At 42.8% G+C, this 18,652-nt stretch overlaps 1 protein-coding gene across 3 annotated transcripts in view; it reads left to right on the forward strand.

Annotated features, from left to right (window-relative positions):
• Positions 1 to 18,652, forward strand: part of TBX15 (T-box transcription factor 15) — a 121,829-nt gene that overhangs the window by 87,609 nt on the left and 15,568 nt on the right. For all 3 annotated transcript variants that reach the window (XM_065906054.1, XM_065906051.1, XM_065906056.1), the window contains exon 6: positions 4,441 to 4,505. In XM_065906054.1, coding sequence (XP_065762126.1) covers positions 4,441 to 4,505 — 65 coding nt within the window. The remainder of the gene's footprint in view (positions 1 to 4,440; positions 4,506 to 18,652) is intronic.

Genomic DNA, 18,652 nt, shown 5'->3' on the forward strand with positions numbered 1-18,652 from the left:
CTCCACCAACAGGAGACCGTTGAACTTGTGCTTTGGCATTCCTGCCTCAGTCAGGCCCCTCGGGCGTCCCTGGATAGCTCGGCTCTGCCTCAGGTTTCATCCAGGTCCTCTGGCTCTTGTCTGGACGGCAGCACCTCTGTGTCCCGGTCACCGTGCCTTCTCCTCTGAGTCCCTGACCCACTGTAGAGGTCAAGGTCACCGTGCCTTTTCCTCTGAGCCCCTGACCCACTGTAGAGGGCCATGGAAGGCTCGGGAGCCCTAGCTCAGGCCTCTTCCTGCTGCATTCATGCTAGTGCAGCCTCCCCGTGTGTGTGTGTGTGGAGGTGACCTGCCAGTGCACCTCGGAGTCTCCCCAAGCCTGCCCCTGGATTTTAGTTTGAGCAGAGCGCACAAGCACATGTAAACCTAACTGCTTGCCTTTCTTCTGTCTGTCACCTCTCTTCTCATGTCCCACTGGAGTAGAAAGGGAGGATTTTTTTTACTTCTTTTTCTACCTGATGAAAATTCATCTCATGTCACATCTTTCCTTCTGTAGGACAGCAAGCTGTCATTTGCATCCCTTTTTATACTAAATCTGGAGGAGGAAATGGCAACTTAACTCCAGTGTTCTTGCCTGGAGAATCCCATGGACAGAGAAGCCTGGTGGGCTATGGTCCATAGGGTCACACAGAGTCAGACACAACTGAAGCGACTTAGCATCCACTATACTGAATCTACCAGGTGGCTCTTGATATGGGAACTATGGGATTATTGATGTTATGAATACGTTGATTTACTCCTCCAAAATACTGTCCATGTTACCCTTGATATTTGTGTGTGTGTGCGTGCTCAGTCGTGTCTGAATTTTTTCGACCCCATCAAGCTCCTTTGTCCATGGGATTCTCCAGGCAAGAATACTGGAGTGGGTTGCCATTTCTTCCCCCAGGGGATCTTCCTGACCCAGGGATAGAACCCACATCTCCTGAGTTGGCAGGCAGATTCTTTACCTCTGAACCACCTGGGAAACTCACCCTTGGTATTTGTAGGCATAGCCAAAGTTGTTGGCATAAGCATTAATCGGAGTCATAATTTGGTGTGGATAGCTAGTATTGCTCTCTTCTGCCTACAGGGTAACTAAATGTCTGCAGGGTAGCAAAGGCTTTTCATGATGTAACCTGAGGTCACCCTTTGTTTTCTCTCTCATGCTTCTCTTCTTGTACCTTGTGCTCTGGTCACATCAGACTCTTAAGTGTTTCTTAAAAATGTTTCATTCTGGAACTTCTCTGGTGGTCTTCTGGTTGAGAATCTGCCTTCCAATGCAGGGGATGTAGGTTCGGTTCCCAGTCGAGGAACTATGATCCCACATGCCACAGAGCAACTAAGTCTATGTGTAAGAAGTGGAAAGTCCACACACTGCAACCAAGATCCCACATGATGCAACTGAGACCAATGCAGCCAAAACAAAAGCTTCATTCTTTCCCACTTCAATTCTATGACTTACATAAGAGCTTTCTTCTTAAATGCATCCCTTGTTCCTTTCTCCCCTTTTCGCAGATTTCATTAAAATCTTATGCATCCTTTCCAGCTTGGCTTACATGCTTCCTCTAAGGTGAAACCTGGGAGCCCTTCAGCTAGCTTGGAGCAATTATTACTTCCTCTAAGCTCTTATGGCACTTTGCCTTTATTCAAAACCTTATAACGTTTTGTTTTATGTTGTAATTATATATATATATATATATATATATATGTATGTATGTATGTATGTATCTTCTTTTTTCTCCTTGATTATAAGCTTTATTGGGGAAGGCACAGATGATTCACAGGACTGACTGTCCACCACTCTGTGAGTGCAACCTGTCATATGGCTTTGCACACAAATGTAACACAATGTGTATGCTGACTCGTATCTGATTCTTTGCAACCCCATGGACTGTAACCCATCAGATTCCTGATGGGATTTCCCAGGCAATAACACTGGAGTGGGTTGCCATTTCCTTCTCCAGGCGATCTTCCTGACCCAGGGATCAAACCTGTGTCTCTTGCATCTCCTGCATTGGCAGGCAGATTCTTTACCAGTGCACCACCTGGGAAACCCTTGATAATAAATGAATAATGAGTATCACCATCACCCTCTTCATAAAACTCTGTAAATCCCACATTAAAAACTTTGAAAGAAGTAGAAAAGTGTTGTGTTTCCTAATATTTGGTGGCATTTGTCTATTAAATCTCCCTGCAGACCTCTTGGCCTGAGATACAGGGATTTGTGGGAAAAAGGTTTTCAACCGTTTCTCCTAGGCCCATGAAATAGAACGTTATTATATTTACAGGGGTCTGTGCCCCCAAAACACAGCAGCGCAATCATATATCACAAGCCGCTATCATAAATGAGTCAGACAGGATAAGCCAACTTGAAAGAGAAAATAAAATATTGTAACTCCAACTTGAAAAGAAAATATGGTGTGTGGTTTATTGCTATGGATTATGGAGGAAGAAAGAACTGATTTTAAGGCAAAAACAGAAAAGCAGTGACAGTCTTTAAAGTCAATACAGTATTCACAGGGCAGACACTAGACTTTAGAAAGCCGAAGCTTCAGGCTCCTGCTCTGGTCTATAAAATAGATGTAAAATTGCTTTTGCTTCATTATTAGTGCTACATTATTAGTGTGCCACTCTGAAGCAAGGAATGTTTAAGGGGAAAAAAATAAACTTTGGTACTTTCAAGTCAGAGTCTCTTTGACAGAATCTCACATTGTATTTTAAAGACCTTCAGACTGTGGCTTTAGGAAACTCTGTTGTGACGAAGGGAGACAGAAAAGGGACCTGGAAAGATTTGCAGTGTAAGAAACACTGTTAGATGTCCTTGTGATAAGTTCCGCTGTGATCAGAAATGGGAAGATGTCCCTAAGTCTGTTCCCTGTGTCTTCATCTCCATTCCTTCCCTACCGATGGGCTCATCAGTACTGTTTTTCTAGATTTCGTATATATATGCATTACTATATGATATTTGTATTTCTCTTTCTGACTTACTTCATTCTGTATAACAGGCTCTAGGTTTATCCACCTCAGTTCAACTGACTCAAATTCTTTCTTTGACCACCTGAAGGGGTGGGATGGGAGGAGGACAGGAGGCTCAAGAGGGAGGGGATATATATATGATTATGACTGATTCATGTTGTTGTAAAGCTGAAACCAATGCAACATTGTACAGAAATTATCCTCCAATTAAAAGATAAATGAATGAGTTTGAAAATTCATTTTAAAAAATAAATGAATTTTTAAAAGGTTAAAAAAAAAAAGAAATGGGAAGATGATCTTAAAAATGAAATTTCCTTATTCCTAGAATTACCATTGAGGATGACTTTCCTCCTTTCCTGAGCTCCCTAGGCCCCACCTCTGAGTCTCTGTTGTTTGAATGTAATGAGTCATTAACATCCAGTTCAGACAGAAGATATCAAAATGCCTCCCATGACAGAGGTTAAAGGCAGAAACACAGGCACACAGATGGAATTTGTTGGTCAGGCCTGTTCTGGTCTGAAGGCAATAGGGTAATATATACCAAAGCAGAATGGGAGGGGACGAAGATAGGATGAAGTTGAGGGGGATCTTGTGCTGATTGGTGGTTGAACCACATGACTACTAAAGACCCATCCAACTTGGCTTACAGTTGCTTGCACTGGATTTGCTCAGCCTTATGAAGCTGCTTCTTTGTTTCTTTTGATTAACTTATGGGGCTTAAGAAACTGGGTGAGATGCCCTGCATCCTGCCCCATCCCATCCCCCATTTCTAGATTTTTCTTTGGGTGCAGCCTCCGTCCCCCATTTCTAGATTTTTCTTTGGGTGCAGCCTTGACAAAAGTCTAGCTACTTTTTTGTGTTGTCTACAAGATCATTTTATGTCGTATCAGATGAGCAATACACAAAGGCAGAAAAGGCACAGTTTAAGTGAAATGGGAAATGCAGGCAATTATTTGGTTCTGTCAGGCTGAGGCAGGTTGTCTGGTGGTCTAATTGCACCTGATTGGATTGACTGAATTCATTCCTTCATTCTTCACTCACTTGCTCACTCATTCATTTACTCATTCATTCAACAAGTACTTTTCAGGTACTTCCTGTGTGTCTTGTATCTGACCATTGTCCGGTTTTCCATTTGGATACCTTTGTTTGTCTGGGCACATGATTTATCACCATTTGGGGGCAAGGAGGGTGAGCAGAAGAGAGTTTACAGAGTCACATACTGGGAAGACCTTGGTTTTTAGGAAGAAGTGGGTCAGGTGGGTCAGACATCTGTGTGCCAGGCCCAAGTCCTATGTCAACTTCAATCTAAATCTCAAACTAAGAGGAAGTTAAATAAAAATAACAGCTGTTGTTCACTGGGTGATTTTTGTTAACTTTCTAGGAGCAACGGAAAAAGAAATCAGTTAATATAAATACAGTTCATCCTTTTTTTTTGTTTGTTTCCAGATCACCAGATTAAAAATTGACCGAAACCCTTTTGCTAAAGGATTCAGAGATTCTGGGAGAAACAGGTGAGCAAATTGGACAAGACTCACTGACCTTCCTTTTCTATATGGCATTATTTTCCTCACGCCCCATTGGTGGTTCTGACTCCTGCTTTTTGGAGAACATTTGCATGCTAGACTGACGCAGGCCAAGAGATATGGGTAGTTGTTCAAGAATCAAAAAGCTGCCTCCCAAAGGTTGAATTATTCAGTTCTTTGTAATTTGTGCTCGTGCTCAGTCATGTCTGACTGTGACCCCACAGACTGTAGCCTGCCTGCTAGGCTCCTCTGTCCATGAGATTCTCCAGGCAAATACTAGAGTGAGTTGCCATGCTCTCCTCCAGGGGATCTTCCCCATCCAGGAACTGAACTCCTGTCTCTTGCATCTCCTGTATTGACAGGTAGCTGGCTTCTTTACCACTAGTGCAACCTGGGAAGCCCAGTTAGTAAACTAGCCCAAGGAAAATACTTTCCTGTTAATGACTCTTTAAAATAAGACAAAAGCCTTTGTTTTCGAAATGTAGCCAGTGAAGAATGGTTTCTATTCTGTGGCCAAGTCAAGAACACACTTGTAAGTTGTTTCCTATTGCCCCCTTTAAGGGGCTCTGCCCTTGGCCTTCTCGAGAACCTTGTTAGTGAAGAGGAGCGCAAAATAAAAGCTGGCCTTTGATAAAGAAGCCTCTATGGTGTTTAAGGTGTTTACTTGGGGTCCATGCACATTTCAGGGGTTCTGTGAGTTACCAGATAGTGAAAGAAAAGTTGTGAGTGGATGACCAGGTGTGCATTTTTCTAGGGAGAGGTCCATAGCTTTCTTCAAATTTTCAAAAAAATCTGTGACCAAAAAGTTAAGAATTTCTGCTCTAGACATCACCATCTCTTTCCAGAGACCAATCCTGGTGACTTTAGGTATCCAATTACTTTCTTTCCTTGTATCTTCAGCAGCATTTCATGTTTATTTTCTTCTTGGCATTCCAAAGAAAGGTTTCTTTTTTTCTCCTTTTTCCCTTTGTTTTGTCTTCCCATTGGATTCCTTGTTTTTCAGAGGCGTGACTTAGAAGAGAAAATTAGAATAGAGAGGGTGTATTGACCAGGATTAGAGCTTGCACTGGAAACTGGAGGCAAACTTTAATCTTGAGATTAAGACCTTGTGTCTTGAAGCATATATCTCTGGTTAGAAAATTGTGATAACAGCTCAGTTCAAGTCCTGAGATTCTCCTGTCTCCTCACTAGGCCAGATAGAATCTTGACACATCATTTGGCCATGGCCTGTGTCTGCCTTAAGGCTGGTGAATATCTTACTGCTTAGGACAGACAAATGTCTGTCCTGAGTGATGGACTGCTCTTCTTTGTAAGAACTCCAGGAAAATAGAACTAGAGATCCTCATTAGCCCATGTCAGTGTCTTATTCATTAATTTCTTATAGCATGGAAATTCTTCATTATGTCGTATTAAAACCTGCAGGCGTTTTCAATAATATCAGTAATTATAGTAGTTATCTGTGATTGAACACTACTGTGTTCCAGACTTTTTACTTACATTCTTTCTAATCTTTAAGGCAACCTGTTTGTTACCAATGAGGAAACAGGCTCAGAGAGCTTAAGCAGCTTTCCTAATGTCACACAGTAAATCTGGGAGTAGGGAAGATAACCCAAGTCCACCTCACATCAAAGTCTGTGCACTTAAAGCTTTATCATGCTAGCAGTTTAATCTTGCTTATTTTATATTCAACAGATATGGAGAATAGAGTTCTTTCTCTAAAAATCATTCTTCTACTTAAAGATCCTACTCAAGCAGCCAGAACTTTCTCTTTTCCAAATAAATCAACCAGTATTCTCTGGCTGTCTGTGCAGATTATTCACCATGACTTTGTCATTTACTTCCTCTGTGTGTGTGCGCACGCACATGCTCAGTCACTTCAGTTGTGTCCGACTCAATGTGACCCTATGGACTGTAGCCCACCAGGCTCCTCAGTCCATGGGATTCTCCAGGCAAGAATCCTGGAGTGGGTTGCCACGCCCCCTCTCCAGGGGATCCTCACAACCCAGGGATTGAACCCTTCTCTCCTGCATTGCAGGCAGATTCTTTCCTGACTGAGCCACTAAAGAAAGCCCCATTTACTCCCCGTATCCCTGTAAATAAGGGGTCCCTAGTAGAGGACAGGATGTCGGGCTGAACATCCCTAGCAGGTGAAACTATGATATGACAAGAGTGAAGTCATCTGTGTCATGAAGGGACTGGGATGAATTAGCGAAGGTAGGAGCCATTCTCATCCTCCAGCTCTCTGGGAAGCTAGACTAAAATAAACTTGTTGGGGCAAATACAGGAGTCCCTGTATTTTCTCTTTAAGAAGCTCAAAATTGCCTGTTAACCACACTTTAATTCTTACTGGCTGCCTGCAGGATGGCAGCAAGAATTATTAACGCCGTTTGGCAGATGGGAAAATTGATGGGTGAGGATATAGAGGATTATTTATAAATCTCCAGGAACTGGTGGCCTATGCCAACACCAGAATCCAGTTAGTTCATCACCTTCTAATCAGTGGCTCATTGATGGCCTTTCTTGTGCTAACAGAGTTCTTAAGAATCTATGATTTTCCCCATGCATTTTAGACATCAGATGACTCATACAGACGTGCATGGTTTGATGAGTTGCATAGAAATGTACCCGAAACATATGGATTACATTTCCTTTAAAGACACATGGGCTTAAAAATTAGGAGGGAAAGTGCTTGGCCAGTGTTTTTTGGTTTTGTAGAACACAAAAACATTTGTGGAATACTTTGGAGTTACAGAAATTGCCAGACCTCAAACCAAAACACGTTAGGTTTGTCGATCTCCATCAATCCCAGTGTGATCCTGAGGTTCCAGAGGGGAGTGTGAGAGGAAAGATGGGAGGACGCAGCTGCCACTGCAGTCTCTTAAAAAGCCTCTCATGAGTTTCCCTAGGCTCATAAACCTCTCACTACAGTGCTGGGGTGACGGAGAGTGGCTTGGGTGACAGCAGTGTCCTCTGAGGGCTGAGAAGAACTTGAGGCAGCTCTTGTGAGGACACTTATTTCCCGTTCTTATTTATTTACTTTTGGCTGGGTCTTCACTGCTTTGGCTGGGTTCACTGCTTTGCAGGGGCTCTCTCTAGTTGCAGAGAGCGGGGCTACTCTTCCTTGCGGCGCACGGGCTTCTCATTGAAGTGGTTTTTCTTGCTGTGGAGCACAGGTGCTAGTCATGAGAGCTTCAGCAGTGGTGGCCCACCGGCCCTGGAGCACACGGGCTTTAGTAGTTGTGGCGCATGGGCTTAGTTCCCCTGTAGCATGAGGAATCTTTCTGGTCCAGGGGTCGAACTCATGACTCCTGCATTGGCAGGCAGATACTTATCCATTGCCGCCACCAGGGAAGTCCTCCCATTCTTATTTGAATGAAAGGAGAGGTCTATGAGAAGTATTCGTGGCTTGTAGCCCCATCACTTTCTCCTTCCCCTCAGTGGGAACCAGGGTGACGGATGTGATTGCTGAGTCTAGAACTCTTCAGGACTGCTTGCCTGCAGAGAGTATGCAATCTGGGCTCTTCCCATTGCGTGGTAAGCCCAGCAGAGGAGGCCTGCAGGAAGTCAACTCATTTCAGGGGGTTCCAGCACACTCTTTCAGCCTTCGTACCTCTGCTGTCGTCTCCAAATACTTTTTATCCATAGTAAAACTGGTGTTTTGGTCTCCATGGCATCAGGCTCCTAGGTCTTTCTCAGAAATACATTCTGAGTTCAAATGAGGACATTGGGCATTCTGGAACCCCAATGGGAATCCCAATGAGTTCACTGTGTCAGCCCCGTGACATCATCAGAGCCCATCATGGTTCCTCCTGCTTCTTTAGGAAGCATCATTCACACGCTACAGTGTGAGGTCACTGCCCTTCAGCCTTTACTTATGGAGCTCCTACTTTTCATTCACATGTAATTATGTCCCTGAATAGAAGTGTCTACCAAAGTGTGTGTGTGTGTGTGTGTGTGTGTGTGTGTTCATGTTATGGAGAAGAGTAGTAGACATCTAGTCCTTTTGCAGTGAAAACACTGACAGATTTTGCTTCCAGGTATTGTCTCTACAATGGGAGGGAGATTGTTCATTTCTGTTGTTCTTCCTTCTAGATTTCTCAGAAATTCTGTAGCCCAAATACAGCTTTGGGTGGAAGCATCAATATTTATTTACCTTTAGCAGGCCCAGCCCCACAGTGCAATACCCAGCATCCCCTCTGGGAGATTCCTCATAAGGAGGAGGCAGTAACTCCTTCTTATTCCTGGGGGAAAACAGATGCCCTTAGCTTGAGTTAAGTTTTGTCTTGTGATCTGTGCTCCTGGGCTCTGTCTGTTCCCTGCTAGAATGAAGTTCCTTGCATATGGGGCTCTACCTTTTTCCGGTTCTTATTCTTATATTTTTCCCCATGTAGTACCAGGTATATAGAGTAAAATAATAATTGTTCCTTTAGTTACAAAACATTAAACAGAGTTGATGAGTGGCAGAGAAGTTAAAAATTGGGACCCCTGGAGTAAGAAAGCCTTAAGCCAACCAGGGGTGAGTCAGGTAGAGCAAGAGTGGGGAGCTGGTTTTGGACACTAAGAATGGAAGAAAGAGTGAATGTATAAATAGTCTTTGTAGGAAAGACTAAGGGCAATTTTAATTCAAATCTGAGATGGACTGCTGCTATAAGACACTGATTTAGCTTAATTGTAGATTAGCAATGTTCAGGCCATTTGAACTGGCCCTGTACAGTGAGGGCGTGTTTGGGTTGCCCGGCTCCCTGAAGAAGGAGAACATCCAGCAAGTTCCAGAGGTGTGAGCCTCAGGGAAGACGGGCTCCCAGAAGATGAGCCCAAGCGGAGTAAGGTTTGGTTGAGAAAGGTCACTCAGGAGCAAACTGAGAGGTCAAATGATATCTTCGGCGATGACCACCCCAATGGGAATCTGTCCAAAGAGAAGACGAAGGTCAGGAGGCTGAAGAGAAGCAGGAGTCTTTGCACTGAGTCTCATAGTCGAGAAGCAGCCTGGGAGGTCTGTGTCCACGTGCCCGGAGGGCCCACATGTGCAGCTAGAGGGAGCATTGCCACGGCAGAGACCTGAAAGGGGACAGACGGGAGCAGCAGGAGAGAGGACTCTGCAGGTCTCAGCCAACATCCAAAGTGAAAACCTTGTTCCTGCTAGGATTTTTATAAGATTTTACAGAAAGCCTCAGTAAGTTTGGGAACGTCTATATGGTTCCCAGGGACTTCCTCCAAAGTAAACACGTACACAAAGAGGAGAGGATTGAAATTATGACCTGTCGATGGAATGAAGGTTCCGTGAACTTGCTTTAGCAGTGGTGTGAACTGTGACTCTGGGTTCTCACCTGTTTACAGCCTTCATCCTGTCTCTGACCTTGGCCTTTGCCTATACTCCCAGCTTCCGTACAGTCTAAGACAACCACAGGGGGATTGTCCCAGGTGACGTGGTTTCCTCCAGATGCCCCTTGCTGGCACTGTTGTGCTTCCATGACAGGTCCCCATGGGAGTTGCCCTTCTGTAGCCCAGGGAGTTGTTGCAGCTTTTTGGGAGGGTGTCTTTGTCTCGATGGAGTTTGCCCTTGGAGGCTTAAACCAGGACACTCAAATTCCACAAGGTAGGGACTGTCAGAGAGGGCCAGGCCCTATGTTATGGGGAGCTTGGTTTTCAGGGGAAAGTAGTTTTGATTGGTTGCCTCTCACTAAAAACACAATAGGGCCTGCATTGTTGTTGTTTAGTCACTAAGTTTTATCCAATTCTTCGTGACCCTGTTGACTGCAGTATGCCAGGCCGCCCTGTCCCTCACTATCTCTCAGAGTTTGCTCAAGTTCATGTCCGTTAAATCTGTCATGCTATCTAACCATCTCATCCTCTGCCACCCTCTTCTTTTGCCTTCAGTCTTTCCCAGCATCAGGGTCTTTTCCAATGAGTCAGCTCTTTGTGTCAGGTGGCTAAAATATGGCTTCAGCATCAGTCCTTCCAATGAGTATTCGGGGTTGATTTCCTTTAGTATTGACTGGCTTGATCTTCTTGCTGTCCAAGGGATTCTGAAGAGTCTTTCCAGCACCAATTTGAAAGGATCAATTCTTCAGTTCTCAGCCTTCTTTATTGTCCAACTCTCACATCCATACATGACTACTGAAAAGACCATAGCTTTGACAGTATGGACCTTAGTCAGAAAAGTGATGTCTCTGCTTTTTAATTTGCTGTCTAGATTTGTCATGGCTTTCCTTTCAAGAAGCAAGCGTCTTCAAATTTGATGACTACAGTCCATACTGATTTTGGAGCCTAAGAAGAGAAAATTTGCCACTGCTTTCCCTTTTCCCCCTTCTATTTTCCATGAAGTGATGGGACCAGATGCCATGATCTTAGTATTTTTTAATGTCGAGTTTAATAGGTTGCCCCTCACTAAAAACACAGCAGGGCCCGTACTGAGTCTGAGCTGATTCTCAGAGTGTTTGCAGCAAGCACTGCTGCTTTCTGGGAATATGACTGGTGGTAGCGTTTCTGGTGCCTAGTGTTCCTTACGTGTGTTGGGGGACGGTGATCTAAAAATGGAACCATTGACTGCCTTACGGGAATGGATGTGTCTGTTTACTGGAAGAGGATGCTTAATGAGGCTGAGACTTAATCCAAAGGAAGGAATCTCTACTGGTATGGGGGAAAGTATTTGGGAGTAAAGTTTTTTTTTTGTGGACCCCCCTCCCCATCCAGTTAAGCAGCTGCTGTCCCAAGGCCATGTTCACTGAATGAAAAGTCATTTCCTGGCATGAAAGAGGACTGTGAGATGAGGAATTCGAGTGCTGAAAGTTAACAGGAGGAAAAGGGGAAAAAGGTTAGCCCCAGGGCCACATCCTCGGAAAGAAACTGCTTTGGGAGTTAAGGTGCAGGTGGGTCTCAGTTAAAATCTGTTAGTAGAGCTCTCTAGTATGACCAAGTATCTCAAATACTATGTACACACTTATCTATCTGTTAATCTGAACATATGAAATTTCCTTAGTTGTAGGTCAAAATGGTGAGATATTAGCTATTTCATGCAGCTCAACCTTGTATATTTATTTCTAGGCATTCAAATCCTAAGTATATAAATAGTAGTAGTAATCATTTCATTGAGTATCTATGGTCCAAGTTTTCTACTTTTACTTCAGAGCTTATTGGTATCAGTATAGAGTTTCCCATTTTACTGATGGCAAGACTGAGTACAGTGAGGTAGTTGCTTTTAGAACTGGCAGATTTGCCAGTGACAGCATCCAGAGAATGGTGTCACGCTCCTCCGACAGGCATCACTTGCCAGTCAGCAGACACACTTGCCCCTGTCCACCTCTGATTCCTCGTCACTCCTGAAGGTGAGCTTAGAGCCAAGGAGCTGACCACTTGCCTTCCTTTCAATCAGTACGACTTTGCAAGTGTTTCCCTCAGTTTAAATTTCTATAGTTTTTGATTGTTCTTCCTTGAGCCATTAGCTGTATTTTTCCAGCCAGTCTCATCCTGCTCATTCCTGGCAATCTCACTAGCCCCTGGAGATTTTGTACACTCTTTTGTTATCCCTGACGTGGGTGCCATTCAACAGAACTATGGAAGCGATCAGTGCTGGACTCCCTGGTAGGCGTTGCTTCATCTGCAGCTGAAGGTAGCTGGCTTCATAGTGGACTCTGGCAGCAACATCCTGCCAGACTCCTCCTGTTCATCCAGGCCATAGCTATTTTTCGCGTCCCCGGGTTTACGGTCTTTCAGCCAGTGTTTAACATTTTTCTCTGCCTTGTTGTCTGTTCTCCCTCCTCTGTCATGAATCTTTCCCCCTATTGTCCTCTTGGCCATGTGGGTTTGCCAGAGAAAGTTGGCAGTTGTTTTATTATCTATGGCTCTTGCCCAGCGATGGTGTCATCTAACAGAGTGACGTCTGTTTAATGGCTAACATATTGGAGTCTGAAATATCTGCAAGATAATGAGGCCTACAGAGGCTTGAGGGACACATTTTTTTGGTTCTTAGAGGAGAGAATGAGAAACGAAATTAGGTAACATACAAGTCCTTCCACATTCAATCCAGAACCAGAGGGCTGACAAAACTTTGTATTCCAGTTAAGTAAGAATATTTTCTCTTGTTCCATATCACAACCTTAGCAGATGGTGGGATTTCTATTACTTGAGTTAGACCAGTGGTCCTCATGCTTTTATTGTATTTTCTCTCTTGTGTTGAAATATTTTGTCCTAATCAGTATGCATTTATTAAGTAACAATTAAGAGGGAGTAATAGTATCTCCATTTTACAGGTAGGGAGCTTTAGGAGTGTGAGGTTATATAACTTGGCAAGGTTCCACTAGTTAAGTGGCAGGGTTGCAGCTGGAACCCTGGTCAACAGCCTGGCTCCTGACCTTGTGCTGTTAACCAGTAAGCTAATCTGTGCCTTGTGTAATTTAGCATTACTCTACTTACTCAGACTCCAAGTGGTTACAGCACTCCCATGTTGGAAATCCCTGGGTAAGGAACAGTTTTAACTCAACTCTAAAATCCGTCCAATGGCCACCTGTTCTTTCAAATCATTGTTAAGTACCAGTTCATCAGGTAGACGTATTTATTGCACACCTAAGCTGAGGTTTTTTAAAAAAATTTTAATTAGAGGATAATTACTTAACAATTTTGTGTTGGTTTCTGCCATGTATCAACATGAATCAGCCGTAGGTATACATATGCCTCCTCCCTGTGGAGCTTCCCTCCCACCTCCCTCCCCATCCCACCCCTCTAGGTGGGATGTTGTCACAGAGCACTGGCTTTGGGTTCCCTGCATCATACATCAAACTCCCACTTTTTATCTGTTTTGCATAAGGTCATGTATATGTTTCAATGCTACTCTCTCAAATCATCCCACCCTCTTCTCTCCCCCTACCCACGCCAGCCCCTGCCCCATGTCCGAAAGTCTGTTCTTTATGTCTGTGTCTCCTTTGCTGCCCTGCGAATAGGATTGTCAGTACTGTCTCTCTAGATTCCATATACATGCGTTAATATATGATATTTGTCTTTCTCTTACTTCACTCCGTGTAACAGGCTCTAGGTTCATCCACCTCATTGGAACTGACTCAAATGCGTTCCTTTTTAGGGCTGAGTAATATTCCATTGTATATATGTACCACAACTTCTTTATCCATTCATCTGTCAATGAACATCTAGGTTGCTTCCATGTCCTGGCTGTTGTAAACAGTGCTGCAATAAGCATTCAGGTACATATGTCTTTTTCAATTATAGTTTCCTCAGGGTATATGCGCAGTAGTGGAATTGATGGGTCATATGGTAGTTTTATTCCTAGTTTTGAATGATGGCTTCTTTGCCAATTTGCACACCTTCATTGGGAGGTCTTTAAGACTATCCCCGGAGAACAAATACCCTGAGGAATCTTAATATAGGAGAAAATTTCAGATCTAGTGAAGGAGAAGGACATGTGGAAGGTTTGACCTGACCACAGTGGACCAAGGACAGTCCAAGAAAAAGGATTAGAAAGTTGACATGTGGTAATTAGATTTGAAAAAACAGAACATTCTGTTTTTGTGCCTTTTCAAATGCTGGAACAGGAGGAGAAAGGGAAGGAGTTCTGAAGCATAGTATCGGCCATGGGATATAACCCAAGAACCTGCTGCTGCTACTGCTGCTAAGTTGCTTCAGTCGTGTCCGACCTAACATGGAATAAATACTCATGGTGTCTGGCCCCCACATCCTCCACCTCCCTCATCTTGCCCTTGGAGCTCCAGTCACCCTGAACTATTTTCAGTTCCTAGAATACATCTTCTTTTTCATGCCTCCAAGTCTGTGCATATACTACTAACTCTACTGAGAAAGCTCTTTCTCCCTCTTATCTGTGTGAAAAGCTGCTGAGTGCCCTATAATATTAAGCTTAAATAACTGGCCTTTTATGGAACACCCCCCTACCCTTGAGTTTTCCAGGTGTATTCAAGACATCTTGCTCAGTGCCTCATGGCATCTTCTACATATCTCCAGTATAGCATGTGTCACACAGTTCAGAAGTCAGTAATTTATATGTCATTATCTTTCTGTTGAGCAGAATTCTCCTTGAGGGTAAAGACCCTGGGGGTGTTTTTTTGCCTTTATATCTCTTGAAACTAGCACATAATTGTTTTCCTGATTGAATAACCTCTTTTTTACTTCAAGACCCCATCTCATTAGATTTCCCTTAGTCCTTGACCATCTTCTATTGACAGCTAATCAGTGATCCTAACAATCCCTAGTATAAGTTCCCCTTATTAATAGAATCACCAGCAAAGACTAAGATGTCAGAATTACAAAGATAATAAATGAAAGAAACATAAAAAATAGTTTTCTATCTGAAGATAAATAAAAAACAGAAACTATGCATAGGTGTGTTATCTAACAGGTTATGAATGTAGTTGTAGTTATTATAATCATCAAATATTTGATAAACCTCAAAAGGATGGTCTCACTTTTTTTTTGGAATGAGAAGATTGGAAGACTATTTCTTTTCACTTTGTTCTTCCAAATCAGTTGACTCTCAAGGCATCATCAATTTACAGAAGAGCTCTTTGACTTGCTTCTTCACTTTCCCTTTCTCCCTCCTCATCAGTGCATGCTATTGGCTTGGCCAGTGAGCAGATGGAAATGTCTAAAGAGGACAGGCCTGGAAATCAGAGAGGTGATTACAGCCAAACGATTGAACAAAGGGGGTTTAGATATGGTCTCTGTTGTCACCGGAGCAAAGAGGGGAAAGTAAGCAAGACGGGGACACTTGCCAATTTGATCATCTTTGATTGGAAGCTTCAGAGATGACATCAGGTCTCTGGTGTTTAGCAGACCCTTTGAGGCCCACCATGTGGAACATGTTTATGACATGTAGGTTACCTAAGACTACTTTTTTTTTATCCGTTAGAGAATGAATTCACTTTTAAAACCTTTGAGATGAAGTTTTGAAAACTGGGACATAATGATGATGAATAAGTAAACAACATGTCACTGCTTAGCATAAACTTTGAATAGACATCCAAGTGGCTGAAGATGTTAATGAGTAGTTGGCAAGGATTCTTATAAGAGAAGATGAGGGTAGAAATGACTGTCCTGTGCTAGGGGACTCAGAATCTGTTGAAGGTTAGAAATTCTATGACCGGAACAGAAGAAATCAAAGACAAACTGAAACCTCTCTGGGACCTGAGTCAAGAAAGACACAAACAGCCATATGTAGATGCAATTCCCATCTCTGGTACTAGAGAATTCTTTCTGGCTTGACTGGATATCAAGTTGTTTTCCTGTTTTAGGCTTAGCAAAATGAATGCTGGCTAAAGTTTGGGAAATAGTGACTCAGTAATAAAAATAGTAATAAATATTAAACAAATAAATAATAAAAATAATTCCTTTATTTATTAATTTAATACATATAAATTGAAATCTTGCCATGTAAAAGGCATTGTGCTAAGTATGGGACATAGAAAAGCATGGTTGTGGGACTTCCCTGGTGATCCAGTGGTTGAGAATCCGCCTGCTAATGCAGAGGACATGGGTTCGATCCCTGATTGGGGCAGATCCCACATGCTGAGGGGCAACTAAGTCCACGTGCCACAATTACTGAGGCTCACAAGCCCTAGAGCCCATGCTCCATGACAAGAGAAGCCACTATAATGAGAAGCCTCACACACCACAATGGAAGAGTAGCCCCTGCTCTCCACAACTAGAGAAAGCAAATGTGCTGCAGTGAAGACTCAGGGCAGCCAAAAATAAATTTTAAAAAATACGGTGGAAAGTGAATTAGCTAATACTTACCTTGCTGCGGCACTTTACCAAATCCTGATAAATAAACAAAATACTGCTTTTGAACAATTCGATCTATACAATAAAACTTAGTGAAGTCTGAAGACAGATATGATGTGGCATATAGTAAACAATAACTATGCTTGTGCTTAGTCATATCCACCTCTTTGTAACACCATGGACCATAGCCCACCAGGCTCCTCTGTCCATGGAGATTCTCCAGGCAAAAATATTGAAGTGGGTTGCCATGCCTTCTGCCAGGGAATCTTCCCGACCCAGGGATTGAACCTAGGTCTCCCACATTTCAGGTGGATTCTTTACCATCTGAGCCACCAGGGAAGCCCATAGTAAACAGCGAGGATTTATTTTTTTAAAAAGAGACCCAATCTGAATATATAAATAGATTCAGTAAGATCTAGGATGAATCTATAAGAGATAGATCCACAGCACATTAGTAAAGTGTGGTTAGGAATGTATGGACTCAGCTGTTAGTTTTTGGTAGTCATGCCCAACCCCAAATTCACCACCAAAAAACCCCTCCTTGGGACAGACACCTGGACTGGATGGACCATGGGCACGTCCATATGTGGCATGTCGTACATCATGCTAAGAGCTAGGGAAGCTTTTCCTGATGAGTATATGGAAAGTGTCTGGCACTCTTACTCTTTGCCCATTGGCAGTATTCTTACCTGAAGAGTCCCATGGACAGAGGAGCCTGGCAGGCTATGGTTCACAGGGTCACAAAGAATTGGACACAACTGAAATGACTTAGCATACAACACAGTAGGACCAGGGGCTTCCCAAGTGGCTTAGTGGTAAAGAATCTGCCTGCTAATGCAGGATATGCCAGTTCCATCCCTGGGTCAGGAAGATCCCTTGGAGAAAGGAATGGCAACCCACTCTGGTATTCTTGCCCAGAGAATCCCATGGACAGAAGAGCTTGGTGGGTTGCAGTTCATGGGGTTGCAGAAGAGTCGGATGGACTTAGTGACTAAACAACAACAATAACAACAACAATGGAACCAGAGGGTAAAAGTTACATCAGTTACACTGGAATTTTCTGTATTATCTTTGATACTTCTATAACTCTAAAAGTATTCCAGAATAAAATGTTTATTTTTTTAAAACGAAAAATGTTTATTTTTTTTAACTAGAAAAAGTTACATCAGAGATTTCAGTTCAAGGTCAGAAAGACCTTTCTAATAGATCTGTCACAAAACTATATATTTTTCTTGGGAAATACTCAAACCAAGGCTAGATAGCTCTCCATCTAAGATGGTAACATAGGGAGGAGATTTTTGATTTGGATAATGGATGAATGTCTGCTATCCTTTTTAGAGATAACTACTTAAATAAAATTATTAATACCTTTGCCCTTTTTGCCTGTTATGTAAATAAAATTAATGTTCATCATTCCTTTAATAAATATATCATTGGCAGTATACCAGTGTATTATGACTTCTTCACAGTGTTCTATCATTTTATTATGAAGTGAGAAGGAACTGTTCTTTGTCCTTGAACTAATATTTTGTCCCCATCATTGGTACATGTTGCTGGAAGAATGGAATAGGAGGTGGAACAATAGAGACTTTGGCCATTTTCAGTGAGCCTCTCATGCCATTAAAGAGAATCCTAAGATGTTCTGGTGAGCCCCCAACATTCCAAACCAAGGCAGTAAGAGCTAAGCCTGGCCTCTCTATTTTTTATGTTCATCAAGGCTCAGCATGGCTTTATCTGCCTATCCTCTTATTATTTTGAACTCCCTAATTGCCTGGACTGTTTCTCTCCACAAATAGTTTCATGTACTGTATTCAGCATTAATGTACGGTGACTATGTGGAGATGTCTTCTATTCCTACTTTTAACAGATTAACAGCTAATAAACACCATGCAACACCCTCTCCTCTCAACCTCTTCTAAAAATACAGAGTTTGATTTGCCAACATTGGTGTATTTAAAGCCTCCAAGATTCCAGGGAAGACTTTAGAAAGTTAACTGTGCAAGTATGGCCAGTTCAGAGAGGAAATTTTCCAACACAAAGAGTCAATCAGTGTATCAGCAGCTCATCGGAGAAGAACCTCAGGGGATCTTGTAATCATTTATTAGGGAAGGATATTTGTTCCCACTTAATATAAGGCTTCTCACATTATTCTTGCTGTGCTGAACTGAAGAGAACGCTGGATATGTATTACCTAGGGAGGCCAGGCAGCATAAATTTCATCTCAAGAGGAAAGCGTATCTTTTCCAGGAAGGGACACCGTGTTCCTTTCCAGTGACTTTGCAATGAAAGGATTTATGCTCCCTACTCTTCTTTAACTTTCTTCTCCTACCTTCTTCTGCCCAAATTTCCCCTGCCTCCATGTAGCTGGAAGTGAAACAATTAGTTTTAAAGAG

Source organism: Muntiacus reevesi, chromosome 1 (genome assembly GCF_963930625.1).
Source record: "Muntiacus reevesi chromosome 1, mMunRee1.1, whole genome shotgun sequence".
In the NCBI taxonomy this organism is placed as follows: domain Eukaryota; kingdom Metazoa; phylum Chordata; class Mammalia; order Artiodactyla; family Cervidae; genus Muntiacus; species Muntiacus reevesi.